Source organism: Geotrypetes seraphini, chromosome 2 (assembly GCF_902459505.1).
Source record: "Geotrypetes seraphini chromosome 2, aGeoSer1.1, whole genome shotgun sequence".
Taxonomy (NCBI): domain Eukaryota; kingdom Metazoa; phylum Chordata; class Amphibia; order Gymnophiona; family Dermophiidae; genus Geotrypetes; species Geotrypetes seraphini.
Window position 1 is genome coordinate 232,449,647 of NC_047085.1, and position 19,699 is coordinate 232,469,345.

Here is a 19,699-nt window from a genome sequence, read left to right on the forward strand (position 1 = left end):
GACCAGAGGGACGGGGACCGACACTGGGTCCTGGCTGTGGGAGGAGCACCAGGTTGAGAATCTGGTCCACTTTTGGGAGTAGCAGGTTCTCGTCGAGGTCTTTCTAGAGGCCTCCAATATCTCCTTGACTGATTGAGACACGGGGAGAGAAGTCAGGGGGAAAGAAACCAAGCATTCAGATGAAGAGATTGAAGATTGGGATGTAACAGCGAACCCTGACCCTGTGATAGTAGAGAGGGAAACCGAGGCTGAGGCAGTGGATCTCTGACACTGAGTTGAAGTAGAAGGGAAAACCAAGGCTGGCGTGGCCAGCGAGGAGCAATCAGGATCAGGGTGGCTTGTGCTGTTTTCAGGTGGACAAGCGTCCGCGGGATCAGAGGAAACGGCGGGAACGCATACAGGAATCTTCCCTCCCAGTCGAGGAGGAAGGCGTCGGCCTCGAGCCGGTCCGGGGAGTACATCCGGGAGCAGAAGAGAGGCAGTTTGTGATTGTGGGGGGATGCGAACAGATCTATTTGAGGTGTCTCCCACTGTTTGAACACCTGTCGTAGGGTTTGAGAGTGCAGTGACCACTCGTGTGGCTGGAGGAGGCGGCTGAGTCTGTCCGCCAGGCAGTTTTGTTCTCCTTGTATGTACACCGCTCGAAGGAAGGTGTTGTTGGAGATTGCCCATTTCCAGAGGCGCAGGGCTTCCCGACAGAGGGACCAAGACCCTATTCCTCCTTGTTTGTTTACATAGTACATTGCTACCTGGTTGTCGGTTCGGATGAGGACCACCCGGTCGTGGAGCAGATGTTGAAAGGCTACAGCTGCGAGATAGATGGCCCGGAGCTCTAGCACGTTGATGTGACAGCGGCGGTCTTCCGCTGACCACATCCCCTGCATGCATAGGCCGTCCAGATGGGCTCCCCAAGCGTACTCTGACGAGTCCGTGGTGAGTACCTTGCTGTGATGAGGGGTGAGGAAGAGTAAACCTTTGGAAAGATTTGAAGAGTCGGCCCACCAGCGGAGCGATCTTTGCAAGGAAGGAGTCACTGTCACGGGACGGTCGATCGGATCCCGGTCTTGACGCCATTGAGAGGCCAGGGTCCATTGAGGAATTCTCAGATGGAGGCGGGCGAAGGGTGTGACATGGACGGTGGGGGCCATGTGGCCTAGGAGAGTCATCATCTGTCGAGCTGATACCGAGGTCAGCAGAGAGATCCTTTGACTCAGACTTACTAACGCCTCTAGGCGCGGAGGGGGGAGGAAGGAACGGAGGCGAACCGTATCCAGCGTGGCCCCGATGAACTGTAGGGACTGCGAGGGGCGTAGTTGGGATTTTGGGAAGTTTATTTCGAACCCCAGACTTTGTAGGTAGGTAATAGTCTGTTGGGTCGCTGAGATAACCCCTTCCCTGGACGGGGCTTTGATCAGCCAGGGGAATACCTGGAGGCCCTGGGAACGTAAGGTTGCTGCGACCACCACGAGGCACTTGGTGAAGACCCGAGGTGATGATGCTAGGCCGAAGGGGAGGACTCGGTATTGTAGGTGCCAGTCCCCTACCTGAAAACGCAAGAACTTGCGGTGAGCGGGGTGTACTTGGACATGTGTGTACGCCTCCTTCAGATCGAGGGAGCAGAGCCAGTCGCCCTCGTCGATCAGGGGGTAGAGGGTCGGTAGGGAAAGCATCCGAAATTTTTCCCGTACTAGAAATTTGTTGAGGCGTCTCAAGTCTAGTATTGGGCGTAGGTCTCCCATTTTTTTCGGTACCAGGAAGTAACGGGAGTAGAAGCCCTTCCCCCGTTGGTCGGGGGGAACCTCCTCCACTGCCCTGAGGCGAAGCAGGTCTCGAGCCTTGGAGAGTAGCAGGGGTAGCTGTGTCCGGTTGGGTGGGCATTTCCTTGGGGGGTTGTCTGGAGGAATGGCCCGAAAGTTGAGAGAGTATCCTGATGAGATCACGCCAAGGACCCATGCGTCCGACGTGACTTGTTCCCAGCGAGGGTAAAAGGCTTTGAGGCGGCCCCCAATAGGAAGGGGGCCTGGGACTATGGCGGAGGGGGCCCGCCCCCTTCCGCGAATCCCGTCAAAAGGACGGGGATGGTTTTGAAGTCGCAGGCGGTTGGGACTTGGGCATGGCTAGCGGACGCCTGGGTGGAGGCCGCGAGAAGGGAGGGGTGGATTTTTGTGGGTAGCGGCGTGGAGGGGCCCTGAACTGCCTGGGCGCGGGCGGTTTAGGTTTTTGCCGGACGAGGGAGGCAAATGAGCGTTCGTGTTCAGAGAGGCGTTTTGTAGCTGCCTCGATCGTCTCATCGAACAGCTCTTTTCACACGCAGGGTAGGTTAGCCAACCGGTCCTTTAAGTTGGGGTCCATGTCGACCAGGCGCAGCCAAGCTAGTCGGCGTATGGCGATAGCAAAGGCTGCCTCTCTGGAGGAGAGTTCGAAGCCATCGTAGGCCACGTGGAATAGATGGAGGCGCAGGTTGGAGAGGGACTCTAGAAGCAGGCCAAATGCTCCTTGGCGGGAGGCCGGTAGGTCAGTCTCAAAGGCTCTCAATAGTCCAATGAGGTGTTTGAGGTAGGATGTGAAGGTGAAAGTGTAGCTTTGCACCCTAGAGGCCATCATGGCATTTTGATATAGTCTCCTGCCGAACTTGTCTAGGGTTCGGCCTTCTCGGCCTGGGGGGACCGCGGCTGAGACCCGGGAAGGATGGGCCTTTTTCAAGGAGGATTCTACTAGCAGCGACTGGTGGGAGAGCTGTGGTTGTTCGAATCCTGGGTAGGGTACTGTGCGGTACTTGGCCTCCATTTTGGAGGGTACGGCTGTGACCATGTAGGGGGTTTCCAGGTTCCTGAAGAAGGCCTGTTGGAGTACCGGGTTAGGCGGTAAGCGGAGGGACTCTCTGGGCAGTGATGGCATATCCAGCTCCGCTAGGTATTCCTTAGAGTATCTGGAGTCGGACTGGAGGTCTAAGTCCAAAGCGTGGCCCATGTCCTGGACAAAGCGAGTGAAGGATGGGCGAGATGTTCCCGAGGCCCCGTGCGGGGTCGATGAACGAGACCTCCGTTGGGTGGAGAAGGATGGGGAGGCTTCCCTCGAGTATCGAGGTTCCTGCTCCGATCCACGCTCCGAGACCGGGGAAGTACTGTGAAAGTGTTCCGGGGTCGTAGATCTCCGACGTCTCGAGGAGCCCCTCGGAGACAATGTCGGGGTTCGAGGTACCGATCGATGTCGAATCGGTGACCTCGACCCGGACTCCCTCGGTGAAGACCTGCAACCTCGGGTCGGAGTCCCGGTCCGAGGGGGAGTTCGGAGGATGCGCGGATTGGAGAGTGATAACTCAGCCACCCTTAGCGGTCCCGTACGAGGTGTAGGTGAACGGCCTCGTAGAGTGGGGGAACCCCGGGCCTTCTTGGAGGTACGGCGGTTCGAGGTTTCTGTCGTTTTAGCATACGTTTTACACCGCGGCGGTCTGTGGAGGGAGAGTGCCTCGGTGAGGAGTCCGAGGAGGATGGAATGCGGCGAAGCTTGCGCGCTTTTCTTTAAGGTGGCTCGACACGAGACTCAGGCTGGTCTGGTACATGCGGGGTCGAGGTCGAGGCCGGTTGCAAATGGGCCATTGCAGCGGACAGCTCCGACGAGATCATCGCTCGGAGTAGGTCCTGGAAGACGGGCACGGACAGCATCGAGGGCATGTCCACTGCCTCGGTGCACTCCACCGGGGGCGACCTCGTATCAGAGTATTCCCGTGTGGTGGAGGCAAGGCCCGAAGGCTTGGAGGGCTTCGCCGGGGCTGTAAGCATGGGACTTCCACCATGCGTCGCCGGTGTCCCCGAGGCCGGTTTCTTTGCTGGTACAGAACCTGAAGAGGGAAGAGTGGACTTACCCGGAGCCGAGGTTTTCTGTTGTCCCGAGGACTTCGGGTTCGAGTCTCGAGGCGATGCCGAGGTATTCGGGGCCAAGGTCAAGGCCGGGGCCGACCTCGAGGCCGAGGTAGAGGGTTGGTCCGGGGCGAAAAGATCCGCCATGCGGGCTTTCCTTTGACGGAGGGCCCGGTTCTGGAAAGTAGCGCACTGGGGGCAGGATGAGTGGCCCCCAGGCAGAGGATGCACCGGCGATGCGGGTCTGTGATGGAAAGAAGCCGCTCGCACCGGGAGCACTTTTTAAAGCCGGTCAAAGGCCGGGACATAGAATCGAAAGTGGCCGCGGCTCGAATAGCCACGCGGCCACGGGGACCCGGAAGCCTCCGGGTCGGTGAAAAACGAAGCAGGAACAGTTGAAACAAGAAAAAACTCGCGCACAGCGACTAAAATCGAGAAAAAAACAAGAAAAAATCGTGGTGCTAGAAGGCAGTTGGGGCAGAGCCTGAAAAAACACGACTTCTAGGCTCAGCGGAAAATTTTGAACTGGAGACCACGAGGGGATGCGCCCCCTAGTGGAGCAGGAAGGCACGCATGCGTGGAGCAGCAGAGCAAACTTAAATCTTCAATCAAGTTTGCTTGAAAATGCTTCCGCATCGGGGCTCCGTAGATGACGTCACCCACCCACATGTGAGAATATCATGCCTGCTTGTCCTGGGATAAAGAACTTGTTTTTTAGGGTTTAATTTCAGTTTGTTTTATTATCCAGTCTTCCATTGTTCTGATAACCTCCTCAATTAATTCCGATTCCTGGCAGAGTGGGGATTGGAAGAAAGACCATGATGTCGTCAGCGTAACTATAGCTCTTAACTCCTGATGAGACTAGTTGGATCCACAGCAAACATAAATAGATATTAAACAGGATCGGGGACTGTGGGGAGCCTTGTGGAACTCCGCAGTGCATGGTCCAGACAGGGGAGACTTCATTGTCGAGGAAGACTTGCTATAAGTAACTTGTTAGAAAGCCCGGGACAGTGCCTGTGAAGCCAATAACATCCATGTAAGAAATAAGTATGTGATAGTCTACTAAGTCAAAACCATTGCTCAGGTCAAACTGCAGAACAAGGGCACTCTGTCTTCTACTGAAAAGTTGGCAGATGTCATTCAGTAGTGAGGATAGAACTGTCTCTGTGCTGAAGAGTGACCGAAAGCCTGACGGAGTCTTGCAGTATATTGTGCTCTTCTAGGAAATTAAGCAGCTGGTGATACACTAGTCTTTCTAGCAGTCTCAAAAAAAAAAGGGATGTATGCAATGGGGTGGTAATTAGCAACTAAAGAGATTGGTTCCTTGCTGTTCTTAGTAATGAGTGTTATCATGATATGCTCTTTATTCTCTGGGAATATGCCATTGTTAAGCATTGTCTGGGTCCAATTGAAGAGTAAACCCTGAAAGGCTGGAGTGAATCATATGATCTAGGGTGGGCAAGTGTCTAATGGGCATCGCCAGCGATATGTAGTCATGGTTTAGGGGCTCTAACAGTGTTTTGAGATCCAACTCACACGCTTTCTGCGACTCCTGACCCGCAGAGGGACCAGAGGGGACTAAGGCAATGGATCCTGCCCTCTCTTGGCATGTGGTACACGGACACTCTTTAGGCACCCATTCAGGGCAAACTTAGCCCAAATTTGCTAAGACCACCTGAGAAGTCCATTACAATCAATTTAAACAAAAATCAAGGTGTTTTGGAGGGGATAGAAGCTTTTAAAATAAAAATGGGAAACCCAAGATGGCTGCTGCTGAAGCATTTTGGCACTAAAAAATGGCCCATGGGTTTTCTTCTGATTCGTGTGTGGTTTGTTTGATGGGAGTTTAGCGAGGGGACCCTATGTATTATCAGTTTTTTGGATAGCAATTTTATATGTGTGTGGGGGATTTTCTTCTGTGACTGGATATTTTGAATTGTTATTTGTATCACTGTTTATTTCTATGAAAACATTTAATAAAAATTTATTGAAACAAAAAACAAAAAAAAACAGCCCATGGGAGCTAAACTAAAAGTTCTTTTTTTTTTTTTATTTTTTATTTTTTTTTATTTTGGTGGAACACAATATGTCATATATTCAAAATGGAAAGAGCAATAGCAATACAAAGAGGGACATATATTAAATTTATAAAAATATGGGGGCCTTTGACAAATTATTGTAATGAGTAAATAGTAGGTTTTTTCTTCTTCTTTTCTTCTTTTAAATATCTTTATTATGACACACATAGAGGGGGGGTAATGAAAATAATTTTTACATAATATGTTATAATATATTATACAATATGTTATGTATGAATGAAAAGTAATAGAAGGGTGGAGGGAGGGAGGGAGAGGGAATAAAAATATATTTAGAACATAATGTATTAGATATAAAAGTGTTATTGTATATTCATCAATTGTATTTTAACATGTTGTACACTTTCTGTAAAATTTGAAAATAAAAAATAATATATAAAAAAAAAATAAATAAATAAACTAAAAGTTCTAAAATCCTATTTTTGGCTTTTTTGAGTTGGGGAACCCTTGGAATAACCCCAGAAAACTTTAGTTTTGCCAATTTCTGACCCAACCCAATTTTCCCTTAGACAGTAATAAGCTGTGCTCATAGAACTGCTATGTGCTGCTCCTGTATCAGCTTCTCACTACCACTAGAAATAGAGAATTGATTTCTGCCTCAGACAAGCAAGGGCGACTCCAGTGGCTCATCTCTTCAAGCTGCCTTTTATTGAGGTTCCAAAACCTGAAACTCTTAATCCTTCACACTCCCACACAATTCATCAGGGAGGGGAGGAGTAATGCAGTCAACCTCCACCAAGCCTCCTGGCCAGTTGTGGGGTCTAATCAGCCTGCGTTCAAGTGCACCGCAGCTCCTGATTGGTGAGGCCAGACTTTAGTGCAGGAAGAGGCAGTCGGAGCATATAGCAAGTGATTTCCTTCACTCGCCAGCGCTCCGGCTGCTCTCCTGCCTCTCCGGCTGCCCTCTCCTGCCCGGTCATTTGCGGTCGGAAAATACCGCGATGACTGGGACCACGAATGACAGGGGGAGCACTTTATGTCAAGTCAAGTCAAATCAATCCAATCCAATCCACATACAGTCGAGTGAGATTCTGTAAATAGCGCCCAAATTTAGGTATTGAGAAAAATTTGTGCTAAGCGCCTGGCATAAATCCTGGTATGCTAAGTTGGGCATGTAACCCCAGTATTCAACAACACTGTACCTAAATATTTGAAAAGCCTCCGATTCGCTTGTGCCCCATCCTTGGCCACACCTCCTTTATAGTCACATGTGAATATAAATGATAATTAACATTTTCTGTGCATACAGTGTGCTTTGTTTTTTTTAATTTTGTGGCTACCATTATGTATCTACTATAATAAAGTGCTAAGTGCGCATGCGCACTCTTACCTGCGTGATTCGTGATCTGTAGGTCCGTGGCCGGCAGGAGTGCGCATGCGCGCATACAATGGTCCCTCTCTTGCAGACCCTAAGCTGATGTGTGGTCTTGCCGGCTCACTTACACTTCACACCCAGCCGAAGTTTATTTTTAAATTAAAAGCCGCCGCGGTGGCTCCTCTCATGAGCCGCACCTGCATCGGAGAAGGCTTCTGACCTAGGCGGCGATCGTGAAAAGAGCCACGACGGCACCTTTAAAATTAAAAATAAACTCCGGCAAGGGACTAAGGGAGCCGGCCAGACCGCGGGAAGGGAAGGGGGGGGGCGGCAAGAAACTAAGAGAGCAGGCCAGACCGTGGAAAGGGAAGGGGGGTAAGGGAAAATGCTGCTGCTGATGCACAGGGACATGGAGGGGGAAGGAAATACCGCTAATGCACAGAGAAGTGGAGGGGGAGGGAAATACTGCTGCTCCTGTTGCACAGGGAAATGGGGTGGGGGGAGGGAAATGCTGCTGCACAGGGAAATGGAGGGGGAGGGAATGCTGCTGTGACTGCTGCACAGAGAAGTGGGGAGGAGAGAAATGCTGCTGCTGCATAGGGGACAGGGAGAGAGACACAAAGACAGACAGACAGCGGGAGGGAGGAAGAAAGAAAGGAAGAAAGACACAGGGGCATGGAGAGAGACAGAAAGACAGACAAAGGGGGCCAGGGAAAGAGACAGACAGAAAGAAAGCCAGACAGCGGGAGGGAGGGAGAGAGAAAGAAAGAAAGACAGACACACATATATTCTAGCACCTGTTAATGTAACAGGCTAAAAGACTAGTTAAGATTATATTGTGTGTATATGAAAAATGGATGGAAGAAATTGCCTTACAATTAGTACTATTATTATGGGGGTAGGGTCAGGGGCGGAGCTTGGGCGGGGTACTTAGTTGGTATTTGTTAGGATTAGGGGGTACTTGGCTTAAAAAGTTGAGAAACACTGATTAGATCAAATGTATAAAGTATAGGAACTGATATTGGAACACGGCATGTTTGTAACCACTGAAAACATATACATAAGTTATAAGTAGAGTGGGATACATAGCATTTAAATATTGGCCTGTTAATGTCAGTTTATATTTTCTTTTTATCAAAAGCCAATTTACAAAGAAGATATTGTGAATAATGTTTTCATAACTGTTCAAACAAAAATATTCAATATGCATGCAATACTATGTTCCAATTATTATTTTCCATATTTATCCTCTCAATTCCAAATTACTGGAAAAGTTATACCACTACTCACTGGAGGGCATTTCTTCATTCTTGTCCCATATTCTAGTCTTTTGTCAGCATGGCTCTCACTTTTTTCTTCCCCACCCTGCTCATGTGATGTTGTAAAATCAAGAAGAGAGGGTAGGATACCACTTGTTCTAGTATGTAAATTCTGCCTCTGCTCTTCTGCCAGTTCCCATTAATGCCAAGTTTGGAGCTGGGTACCCTTCCCTCAGAAATTCAAAGTGCAATGCTAGCAGCTCCCCAACACGTTGAAAACAGGTAGGCAGTCTTGAGTACCACAAAAACGTTTGGTTTTCAGAACAGAGAGTGCTCAATCTGTGTATATTAAGCATATATTAGAGATGGTTTATAATATGAGACTTCATATATAATATTCATAGTATAGTATATCTCATGAACACCAAACCTATTTCTGGCCCTTAAGAATTGTTGAACCTCCATCCCTCCCCTTCAGTCTCTCCAGAAGAGGAAGTACTTTAAACTCCAAGGCAAGCTCTGAGGATTCTTGACCTACACATCTCAGCAATGCAAACATTCAGGAAGGTTACCAATTCTGTCCATCTTGTGCCACTTACCACAATATCTTCCTCTGTGACGCGAGGATGGAGGTTATTCACAGTCATCTTGGTACCTTCCAAAGGACTATACACTGGCTAAAAACAGAAAGCATCAACAGTGTATGCACATATTTAAGACAGTCAAAGAGTTCAACAAGAAAAATGACCTGGGCAGCCATATCCTAGACTACACCTCCAAGAGTTAGGAAACAATCTCCTCGACATTCAGTGGTACTTAGCCAACTGGGAACAGCTCCCGGATGGCTAAGTACCAATTAGCCAGCTCTCTGATGATGTTCAGAAGGAGACAGACGGCCATCTCCTGCTGAATATCTGGTTTGCCAGATTGGCTGGTGACAGGCTATGTCACACAACAGACAGTCACCACCAATAATCAGTGTCTAGCTGGCTGGCTAAGGCTAGTGGCTAAACCCCTAAAAAGCAGGTCTATCTTTTGATGCTTTACCTTAGCAGGCCAGCTGTTGAATATCAGCTTGGCAGGCTAAGTTTGAGGTGGCAAACTTTGACCCAGATTTACAATGCTGATGACCAAATACAGAGGTAAACCAAATAAAACAGAAATGTGGAAACAAACAATGATCAAGATCTTTGTTTTATTTCTTCAAGAAAACTTAAATACTATCCACATTTGTATTGAAGGGACCCAAATGTGGATAGTGTTTTAAGTTTTCTTGAAGAAATAAAACAAAGACCTTGAACATTGTTTGTTTCCACATTTCTGTTTTGTTTGGTTTGCCATTTTCTCTGTGGAAACTTGGGTCATTTTCTCTTGTTTTTCGTTGGTTCAAATACGAATAAGCCAGGCTGCCTCTCCATGATCTCAATGTTAGGCCCAGTGTCTCTCTTTTTTTTCTGTTCCGTGATGTCTTGGTCTCCTCCATTTGTCTCTTCACCTCTTCTCTTTTCAACATATTTCTTATCTTTCCTCTCCTTTCTTCAGCTGTTTTTTGCTGTCTTTTCTCTTTCCTCTCCTCAGCCTAGATTGCCTCATGACCTCTTCCTCCTTTCTCCACACTTTCTCCCTAGCTATGCTAGTTCTACCTTTCTGCTCTTTTACTCCCACCACTAGCCTTCCATCTAGCATCAATTCTTTCCTCCCACCCCAAATCTTTTACTTCCCTCTTCGAGATCTTTTATCACTATTGAATCCAGCTAAATAAATCATAATGACAGGTAGAGAAGAAACACCAGACTGGCAGAGGAGGAGAATAGAGAGGATATGCTGGATAGAAAAGCAGAGATGGCACAGGGTGGGGTTAACAGAAAGAGAGATACCAGCAGGTTGGAAGTGAAATGAGATCATGGTGGTGTATGGATTGATTTTCAGTTTGATGAACAAGATTATTGTAAGTCTATATGGAGATTTGATAATACATTGATTGCGGATTCAACTTTCCTTGAAGAATTTAAATTAAAAATGATTGAATTCTTTCAAATTAATTCTTCAGAAGATATCAGCATAGAAATGTTATGGGACACATTTAAGGCTATCATGAGAGATAATATTATTTCATATTCGGCTTATATTAGAAAACAACTTAAAAAACAATTTTATAATTTAGAAAAAGAAATTAAATATTTGGAATCTAAATTAGTTGATAATTGGGAGCAAAATACCTTACAGGCTCTATTAAAAGCAAAAGGTAAATATAATGAGATATCTTCTAAATTCGTAAGGAAAGATTTGTTTTCTCAACAAACTATGTATTATGGTAACTCAAATAAGGCGGGAAGATTATTGGCAAATTATCTTAAAGCAAAGAAAAGAAGAACAAAAATTATTGCAATAAAGGATAAAAATGGAGACACACATACTAAGATTGAAAATATTTTAAGTCAATTTTAAAATTTTTATAAAGATCTATATTCTTCTGAGCCTTATGGAGATAGGGAAAAAGATGGTTTAGAATTTTAAAATTTAATTGTTGGACCAAAGGTTCCTGAACACAATACACAAATCAACATATCAATCTTTATGACTAAACTCCAAGATTCAAGTTGGCGGTTTTAAAATCATATGGAAGCATTGGATTATTGCAGGTATACAGACTCTAGGTGATGATATTTTAAATGGTAAACTGCTTGATTTTTCACAGTTGCAACATAAATATGGTCTTAATAAATCACAAAGCTTTAAATGGTTGCAACTGAAGCAGGCTATTCAGGAGGGGTTCCTTGAATGGAAAAATCTTAACAGTCAGTATAGTCTGGAATTCTTATGCTTTCAGGCAGATTTCTTGGGTCACCAGGCCGCAGTGGTATAAATTAATATCTGGATTTATGAATAAAAAACCAAAGACTGGTCTTAGAGATATTTGGAGCATTGAGATTAAGCATCAAATTTCTGCATCTCTATGGCCATGAATTTGGTCTTGGAGAATGAGATGTACATTGTCTGCATCTATGAGGCAAACCTGGTTCTTTTTGTTACATAGAGCATTTTGGACCCCAGTTAGATTACAAAAGTTGGATAGCTCTAAGTCTAATAGATGCTGGCATTGTAATCTAGAAGCAGGGACTCTAGATCAGTGTTCTTCAACCTTTTTACACCCGTGGACCGGCAGAAAAAAAAGAATTATTTTGTGGACCGGCAAACTACTAGGACTAAAATTTAAAAATCCCGTTTCCGCCCCATCTCCGCGAGCTCGGTCCCCACAAATCATCTGATCCCATCCACACAAGCCTCAGTTATGATTTTATATTGAATGTATTTTATTAAAGTATAAAAAGAAACAATATTCTGTAGAATTGTCATTTTATAAATACAAATAATTCAGAGCAAGGATCAACAAAACCCCTGTCTCCCCTCCCCTTCACATATATCCCCTCTACTATCAAGAAAACTGAACAAGCCAAATTATTACAGAATGCTACACAGAAATATCATGCTAACAGAATACTGAAGTAACACATGACAGGAATAGTTTTAGGGGAGTGCAACTAGGGCAACTGCCCCCTGGTATGAGAGCGCCCTAAGCCAGCTGAAAGCTAAAGAAGCACTGCCTGGGTTTTGCAGTCCCCAGTTATGTTTAACACCAGCTCTAGCAGGATATATATTTCAAATCTGATATATTCTAATCACAAAATAGAAATAAAATTATTTTTTTCTACCTTTTGTCGTCTCTGGTTTCTGCTTTCAATCTTTTTTTCACTCTCTTCCTTCCAGCGTATGCCCTCTCTGTCTCTTCAATCCAGCATCTGCCCCTTCCATCCACTATCTGTCCTCTCCCCCTTCCATATGGTATCTGTCTTCTTTCTATGTCCCTCTCCCCTTTCCATCCAGCTTGTGCCCCTCTCTCCTATTTACATGATTCATTCCAGCTTCACTGCTCTCTTCATTTTTATCTCTCCTACACCAGATCTATCATCGTTGTCCCTCTGCTTATTTTTCTGCTGACCCCTTCCTATCATCGATCTCTCTACTTTCTCATGCCTGTGTCTCCCCTTCCCCTCCTCTAATCTCTCTGCCAGCTGTTTCCTTCCTTTTTTCATTCTCCCTTCCCTCCTCCTCCTGTCCAGCAGTAACTCTCTTCCCTTCCTCCCCTCCCAGCAGCATCTCTCCGTCTCCCTCTCCAGTAGCAGCTGTCCCTTTTTTTTTCCTTGCCCAGCAGCTTCCCAGATTCCTTTCCCTCCTCCCCTCCCAGAAGCATCTCTCCTTCTCCCTCTCCAGTAGCAGCTGTACCTTTTTTTCCTTGCCCAGCAGCTTCCCAGATTCCTTTCCCTCCTCCCCTCCCAGAAGCATCTCTCCTTCTTCTCCCTCTCCAGTAGCAGCTGTCCCTTTTTTTATCTTGCCCAGCAGCTTCCCAGATTTCTTTCCCTCCTCCCCTCCCAGAAGCATCTCTCCGTCTCCTTCTCCCTCTCCAGTAGCAGCTGTCCCTTTTTTTCCTAGCCCAGCAACTTCCCAGATTCCTTTCCCTCCTCCCCTCCCAGAAGCATCTCTCCTTCTTCTCCCTATCCAGTAGCAGCTGTCCCTTTTTTTCCTTGCCCAGCAGCTTCCCAGATTCCTTTCCCTCCTCCCCTCCCAGAAGCATCTCTCCTTCTTCTTCTCCCTGTCCAGTAGCAGCTGTCCCTTTTTTTATCTTGCCCAGCAGCTTCCCAGATTCCTTTCCCTCCTCCCCTCCCAGAAGCATCTCTCCTTCTTCTCCCTCTCCAGTAGCAGCTGTCCTTTTTTTTCCTGGCCCAGCAGCTTCCCAGATTCCTTTCCCTCCTCCCCTCCCAGATGCATCTCTCCTTCTCCTTCTCCCTTTCCAGTAGCAGCTGTCCCTTTTTCCCCTGCCCAGCAGCTTCCCAGACTGATAGTGGTTTTCTCCCCTCCCAGCAGCTCTTCTTACTTCCCAGCGCAGCGATTCACGAAGGCAGCCTCAGGTCCTTTGTTGGGTCGCGCCGCCTCTGAGGAAAGAGGAAGTTGCATCATCAGAGGCAGCCGCGACTCAGCAAAAGCCCCGAGGCTGCCTTCGTGAATCGCTGCGCTGGGAAGTAAAGGAGAGCTGCAGAGAGGGGAGAAAGCCACTGTCGGAGGCTCCCCAAGATCTCTCCGGCCCAGCGCACGCTTCCGATGCTGATCTTGCCGGTCCTGCGCGGACCGGCAGGAAGTTCAAATGAGTCAATCTTGCCGGTCCTGTGCGGACCGGCAAAAATTTCCTGCGGACCAGCGGTTGAAGAACTGTGCTCTAGATCATTTAATTTACTTTTGTCCCTGTATCATGGCCTTTTGGAAACCAATCTGGTCTCAAATTAACTGTTTATTAGAAAACCATGTAGCTCTAACATATGATACAATTCTATTTGGAATGTCAATGAGATTAAAAAGTCAAATTTAATCAAATAATAATAAATTTTTATTAATAATGACTGGAGTTGCCATTCAACATATCACTAAAAATTGGAAAAATTATACTAGATTAAACTACACCTTCTGGTGGACTTCATTGTGCCATATATATACAAAATGGAAAGAGTAATTGCCATACAAAAAGGGAATTATAATACTTTTAAAAAGATTTGGGGGCCATTGATAACTTATTGTAATTATTAGACTTATTGTAATGATTAGACGATTTTTACACTGAAAGTATAATTATAAGTATGGGAAGGGAGGTGGTTTATAGTTATATTATAGATTTTATCAATTTTTATGAATATATTATATGTATGTTTTTTTGTTGGTTAGGATAGTGTGAAAAGGGTGGGTGAGGGAGGGAGATATTTTATGAATTTAAGATGGTATATAGGAAATTTCAAGTAATGTATATGATATAATACGATATACTTGATGTAAGATGAAAAAACGAATAAAGATTTTGAAAAAAAAAATTAAAAATTAAAATTAGTTAACAATCATGATGGCGACCTGAGCAGACGCTGGTTTGAGAGCTCCTCTTCACATGGCAACTTTTTCTGTGAAAACTGTTTAAATACTTTCTTTTCGATGCCTAAAAGAAGGGGGAAACAGAGAGGTTTTCCTCCACCTTTCTCTGGCTCTTCAACCACATGACAGACTGTAATGACATCATATACAGTCCGACCCTACTCACCGGGCAAATCCGCTGCTGTGTTTGGGGTGGACCACAGCTTGGACGGCGAACCTTCGCTGAGCCCACGAGGACCGCACACGCCCCCAAAGCCTGGCGAAACACCGGGAGAGCAGACGCTGTTGGAGGGCATGCCGAACACATCAAGCATGACGCGCACTGCACCCGAAATTGACCCGGAGGTGATTCCAGCTATGCCGACTCCGGGACAGGAGCCGTTGCAACTTGGGAGCATAGAACCTGAGGAGACCAGCGTAGGGAGGGTGAGGGAGTCCGGAGTTTGTTCTCTGGGGACCTAGCCCATGGAAATCTAGCAGTTATCTCCCCCCCCTCAAGCCGCTGGAGAAACCACAGGCAGTGACCCTTAATTCTATATGGTCTGCAATTGAAAACCTGCACTCGGTTTGTACAAACTTTATATCTATTACTTTAAACTCCTCTTCCAGGATAACCCTTTTGGAGATATCAGTTCAACAGCAGAAGATTGAGTTCTCCAAATTAGAGAAACTAACAATTGAGAATAAGAATTTGCTGTCTAAACAAATGACTGATAGAATGATGTTACTGAGGAAGATTGAAAATTTGGAAAATCAGCAGAAAAATTTGAATCTAAGGATTCTTAATTTTCCTATAGCTAAATTTATGTCTTCCCAGGAACTTTTTAAGAACTTTATGATGACAGTCTTGAAAGTACCAGAACTGACTCTCCCCTCGACGCAGAGATTTTATTATTTAAAGAATGCTCAAAAAGAAAAAGTTTTAGAAGGTGGAACCGAGCAATTAGATGTATCAGCTATATTGCAATCTTCTGAAATTGAAATCGTGGGTCGGGCGACATTATTAGTTTCTCTTGTATTTCTACAGGATCTTTATCCTGTTGAAATTGTATTGAAATTGTTGAAATTGTATTTTAATTTGAAACAAGTTACCTTCTTAGGTGAAAGGGTATATATATTTCCGGACGTCTCGAAATGGACACAATCCAGGAAGAAAGAATTTTTGCAATTTTGTCCTAAAGTGACCTCAATGGGGGCAACTTTTCAGTTAAGATTTCCTTGCAAATGTTTTATTACCTATCAAGGGAATAAATATATATTTTATGAGCCTGCCCAATTAGGTTTTTTCTTAGAGAGTAAAGGGATTCCAGTGCAGCCAGAATGAATCAAGCGATTAGTGCGGAATTTAGTTTAAATAGTAGGTTAATATCTAATTACTGCTCTTTTCTTTATGCTTCATTGAAATTGTATCCTTCTTCCCAGGGTTTTTTTTTTTAATGTCTTGCCTACCTCCTTAGTTAGCATATTGCTTTGTGTAGTTTCTTTAGTCTGTATTGACTAAGTATATGTATTTCAGTATTTCTTGTACCATTTTATTGGTTGTATAGAAATTATAAATAAATAAAAATTAGTTAACAATCTTTACGATATACAGGCCTTTTCCCGCCCCCCTCAGTCTCCCCACCATCGGCCGATGCTCTAGCTGAATTTTTTAATAACAAAATCAACAACCTAAGATCCAACCTATCGGTCTCCACAACCAACCATATGAACTACCCAGTTGCTCAACACATAAGAAGAACCTAGGGTAGACATGTCCTGGAATAATTTTTCTGTCCTCACCTGGCAACAATTCAGCAAATTCTATTCAAAATATGTTGATTCTCACTGCAGATTAGACTGTTGCCCACCAAACATCATGAAAGCCGCCCCAATCGTCTTCAAAGCCAAGTTACACAATAGGCTCTCTTCTCTATTACTCGTAAGTTATACAGAACAAGTTTACAATTGAGCATACAAACAATGGGGAAAAGGTTAGAATGATGTCTGCAAAAAGAGCAAATACATTACTGAAGTATAACTCATGTTGAATACAACACTTGATAGGTGATTTTAATATGCTTGACGTTGACTGGACCATCTCTGCTGCAGGGTCATCTAGAAGCAGAGAGATCTTGGATTTGTTACAGGAAAAATTGTTCCATCAATTAGTAACGGAACCCATGCGGGATAGATCTATTCTGGACTTGATGCTTACAAATGAGGAAAGTGTTTCTGAGGTTAAGGTGGGTGATCATTTAGCATCTAGTGATCACAGAATGGTGAGGTTTAATATTAAAATGAGGGATTAGAGGACTTCCTCAAATTTAAAGGTTCTAAACTTCAAAAGAAGTAACTTTGTCAAGATGGGGGAATACCTCAAGGAGGAGACAGTTGGATTGGAACAGCTGAACGAAGTAGAAAAGCAGTGGGCGAAACTGAAAGGAGTTATTCTGAAGGCGACAAACTTTTATGTTAAGGTACATAAAGGTAAAAGGAAAAGAAGGCTGCTTTGGTTCTCAAATGCAATAGCTAAAATGGCGACAGAAAAAAAAAATTAGTCTTCATAAATTACAGAAAGAGGAAGACAGACAAAAATATGTGGAAAAGCCATGAGAAATAGGAAAAGCTGTCAGAAAAGAAAGATGCAAATGAAAGAAAAGATAGCCGAAATGGTAAAACTGGGGGACAAAACATTTTTTAGATATATAAGTGATAGGAAGAAGTGGCATAATGAGGTTCAAGGGGGAAGGGAACAAATATGCAGAAACCAATAAGGATAAGGCTGAACTGCTTTGCTTAACAATTATTTCTGTTCCGTGATCACAGACAAAAGACCAGGGGTAGGCACTTGAGCTGCAAAAATCCAGGAGAAAGGTACAGTATAGGAGGCAAGGAATTTTTTTTTTGTTGTTGTTATTGTTTTTGCGTGGAAGAAGAGCGGGGCTTGGGGATGATTGTGTCTGATGATTTCAAGGTGGCAAAACAGGTAGAAAAGGTGACGGTCAAAGCCAGGAAGATGCCTTGGTGCATAAAGAGAGAAATGGCCAGTAGGAAAAGGGAGGTGATAATGCCACTGTATAAGTCCTTGGTGAGGCCCCATTTGGAATACTGTGTGCAATTTTGGAGAACACACCTTCAAAAAGATATAAATAGAATGGAGTCTGTCCAGAGGGCTTCTACAAAGTTGGTTAGTGGCCATTGTCATAAATTATATGGGGACAGACTTAAGAGAACTTAATATGTATACTCTAGAGCGGGGGTCGGCAAACAACGGCTTACCGCCTCTTTTTGTATGGCCTGCGAGCTAAGAATGGATTTTACAATTTCAAATTCTTTAAAATTTCAAAATACAGCTATAACAGCTGACAGCCAAATTGCGGAGTTGCGAGAAAGACCACATGTGGCGTTCCTGTAGCTTCTCATTCTCTCACTCTTGGTGGCCTCTGCTGCGATGCCACACGGTCGCAGTTACAATTCAGCAGTGTTTACAGTACTATGTGTATCGTTATTCTGATCGTGCTGTTCTATCGTGAGTTTGTAATAGTTCTCTCGTTTATCATTCTTGTTTTATGACCACTGCATATCCATATTCAATATTTCATCAAAACGCAATTTCTTCATGAAAATGAAAAAATGAAACTGAAGCTGCAACTAAAGTAAGTTTACCAGTATCTCATATATTAGCCAAGGAAGGAAAGCTGTTAACTGACAGCAAGTTAATTAAATCATATTTAATTGTCGCAGCCAAAGAAATGTGTCCAGTGAAAACTGATTTATTTGAATCTATTATTTAAATTATTTATATTTTTGATTATTATGGTATTTTTTCAATAAATTAGTAAAAACTTGTTTTTTGTTTGTTATTTAAGTAAGCCTATCTACAAAAATATCCTTGAATTTGCCCCTTGGCCCACAAAAACTAAAATATTTACTATTTGTCCCTTTACAAAAAATGTTTGCCGACTCCTGCTCTACAGGAAAGAAAGGGGGGAAGGGATATGATAGAGATGTTTAAATATTTCTGTGGCGTTAATGTACAGGAGATGAGTCTTTTTCAAATTAAGAAAAATTCTGGAAGAAGAGGGCATAGGATGAAATTAAGAGGTGATAAGACTCAGGTGTAATGCAAGAAAATACTTCTTTATAGAAAGGGTGGAATGGTCTTCCCGGTGGAGGTGGCAGAAATGAAGACTGTATCAAAATTCAAGATAGTATGGGACAGGCATTTGGGATCTCTTAGGGAGAAGAGAAGATGGTGGGGAAGGGCAGACTGGATGGGCCATTAGGCCTTTATCTGCCATCATGTTTCTATGATGGAGTGCAAACTTGTGCAATTCAGCAACTGATAAAACTGCTCCAGATCTACCCAACAAAGATAAAATCTTAAATCACAAAACACAAATCCCATAAGTGTCAAAACTGGCAAAGCCTGCAGAACTCCCTGTGAGCTGGCATTCAGCGGATATGAAAAGTCTATGATGCAACAGTTGGAATATTTAACACAAACACACTAACTTTTATTTATTTTCTGGACAAAGCAAAGGGAAGTGGAAGCCTGGTAACAAAAAAAAACACAAAAACTCAACAACAAAAAATTTAAAAATCTGTTTTGCTTTATATTCCTTAAAAAAACACCCCCCCCCTCACCACAACATTAACAGCTCATCTGATCCACTTTTAGGAATTCCCTGCACTGATGGTTATAGAAAGAAAGGCTGGTAGAGGGAAAAAGTGGCAAAAGAAAGGGGAGAGCGGACATCCCTGCAGATCCAAAGGAAAAAAAGGAGGACTCCCCTTCCCTATCATATTACATTACATTACATTTATGATTTCTATTCCGCCTGTGCCTTTCGGTTCTAAGCGGATTACAGTTAAAAGAGATCAGGACATTACCGAGAGAATTACATTACAACGATTTAAGTAAATTACATGTTGTGGTATAGAAATTCAAGTATAAGATATCTGGATTTATCGATAGAATAACTTGACAGGGTTCAAGTAGTTACAAGGTTCAGTGGGGGAAAACAATATAGGCAACTGAAGAAAGATACCTAACTTTGAAGGAATCAGTTAAGTGGATACCTAAGGGAGATGCTTATTTAGGAGAAGGTTAAATGGATACCTAAGGGAGATGCTTATTTAGGAGTTTGGATATTTTTGGTAAATGAGGTTCAAGGGGATGACTAGTGTGTTATTTGCTGGGGAGAGTGCATG

The 19,699-nt window shown here is 44.3% G+C and overlaps 1 protein-coding gene across 1 annotated transcript in view; it reads right to left on the bottom strand.

The window, feature by feature from the left end:
- POLDIP3 (DNA polymerase delta interacting protein 3) overlaps positions 1-19,699 on the bottom strand; it is a 103,368-nt gene that overhangs the window by 15,438 nt on the left and 68,231 nt on the right. Inside the window, exon 6 of the mRNA XM_033935180.1 lies at positions 9,133-9,210. Within this exon, the coding sequence (XP_033791071.1) occupies positions 9,133-9,210 (78 nt within the window). The remainder of the gene's footprint in view (positions 1-9,132; positions 9,211-19,699) is intronic.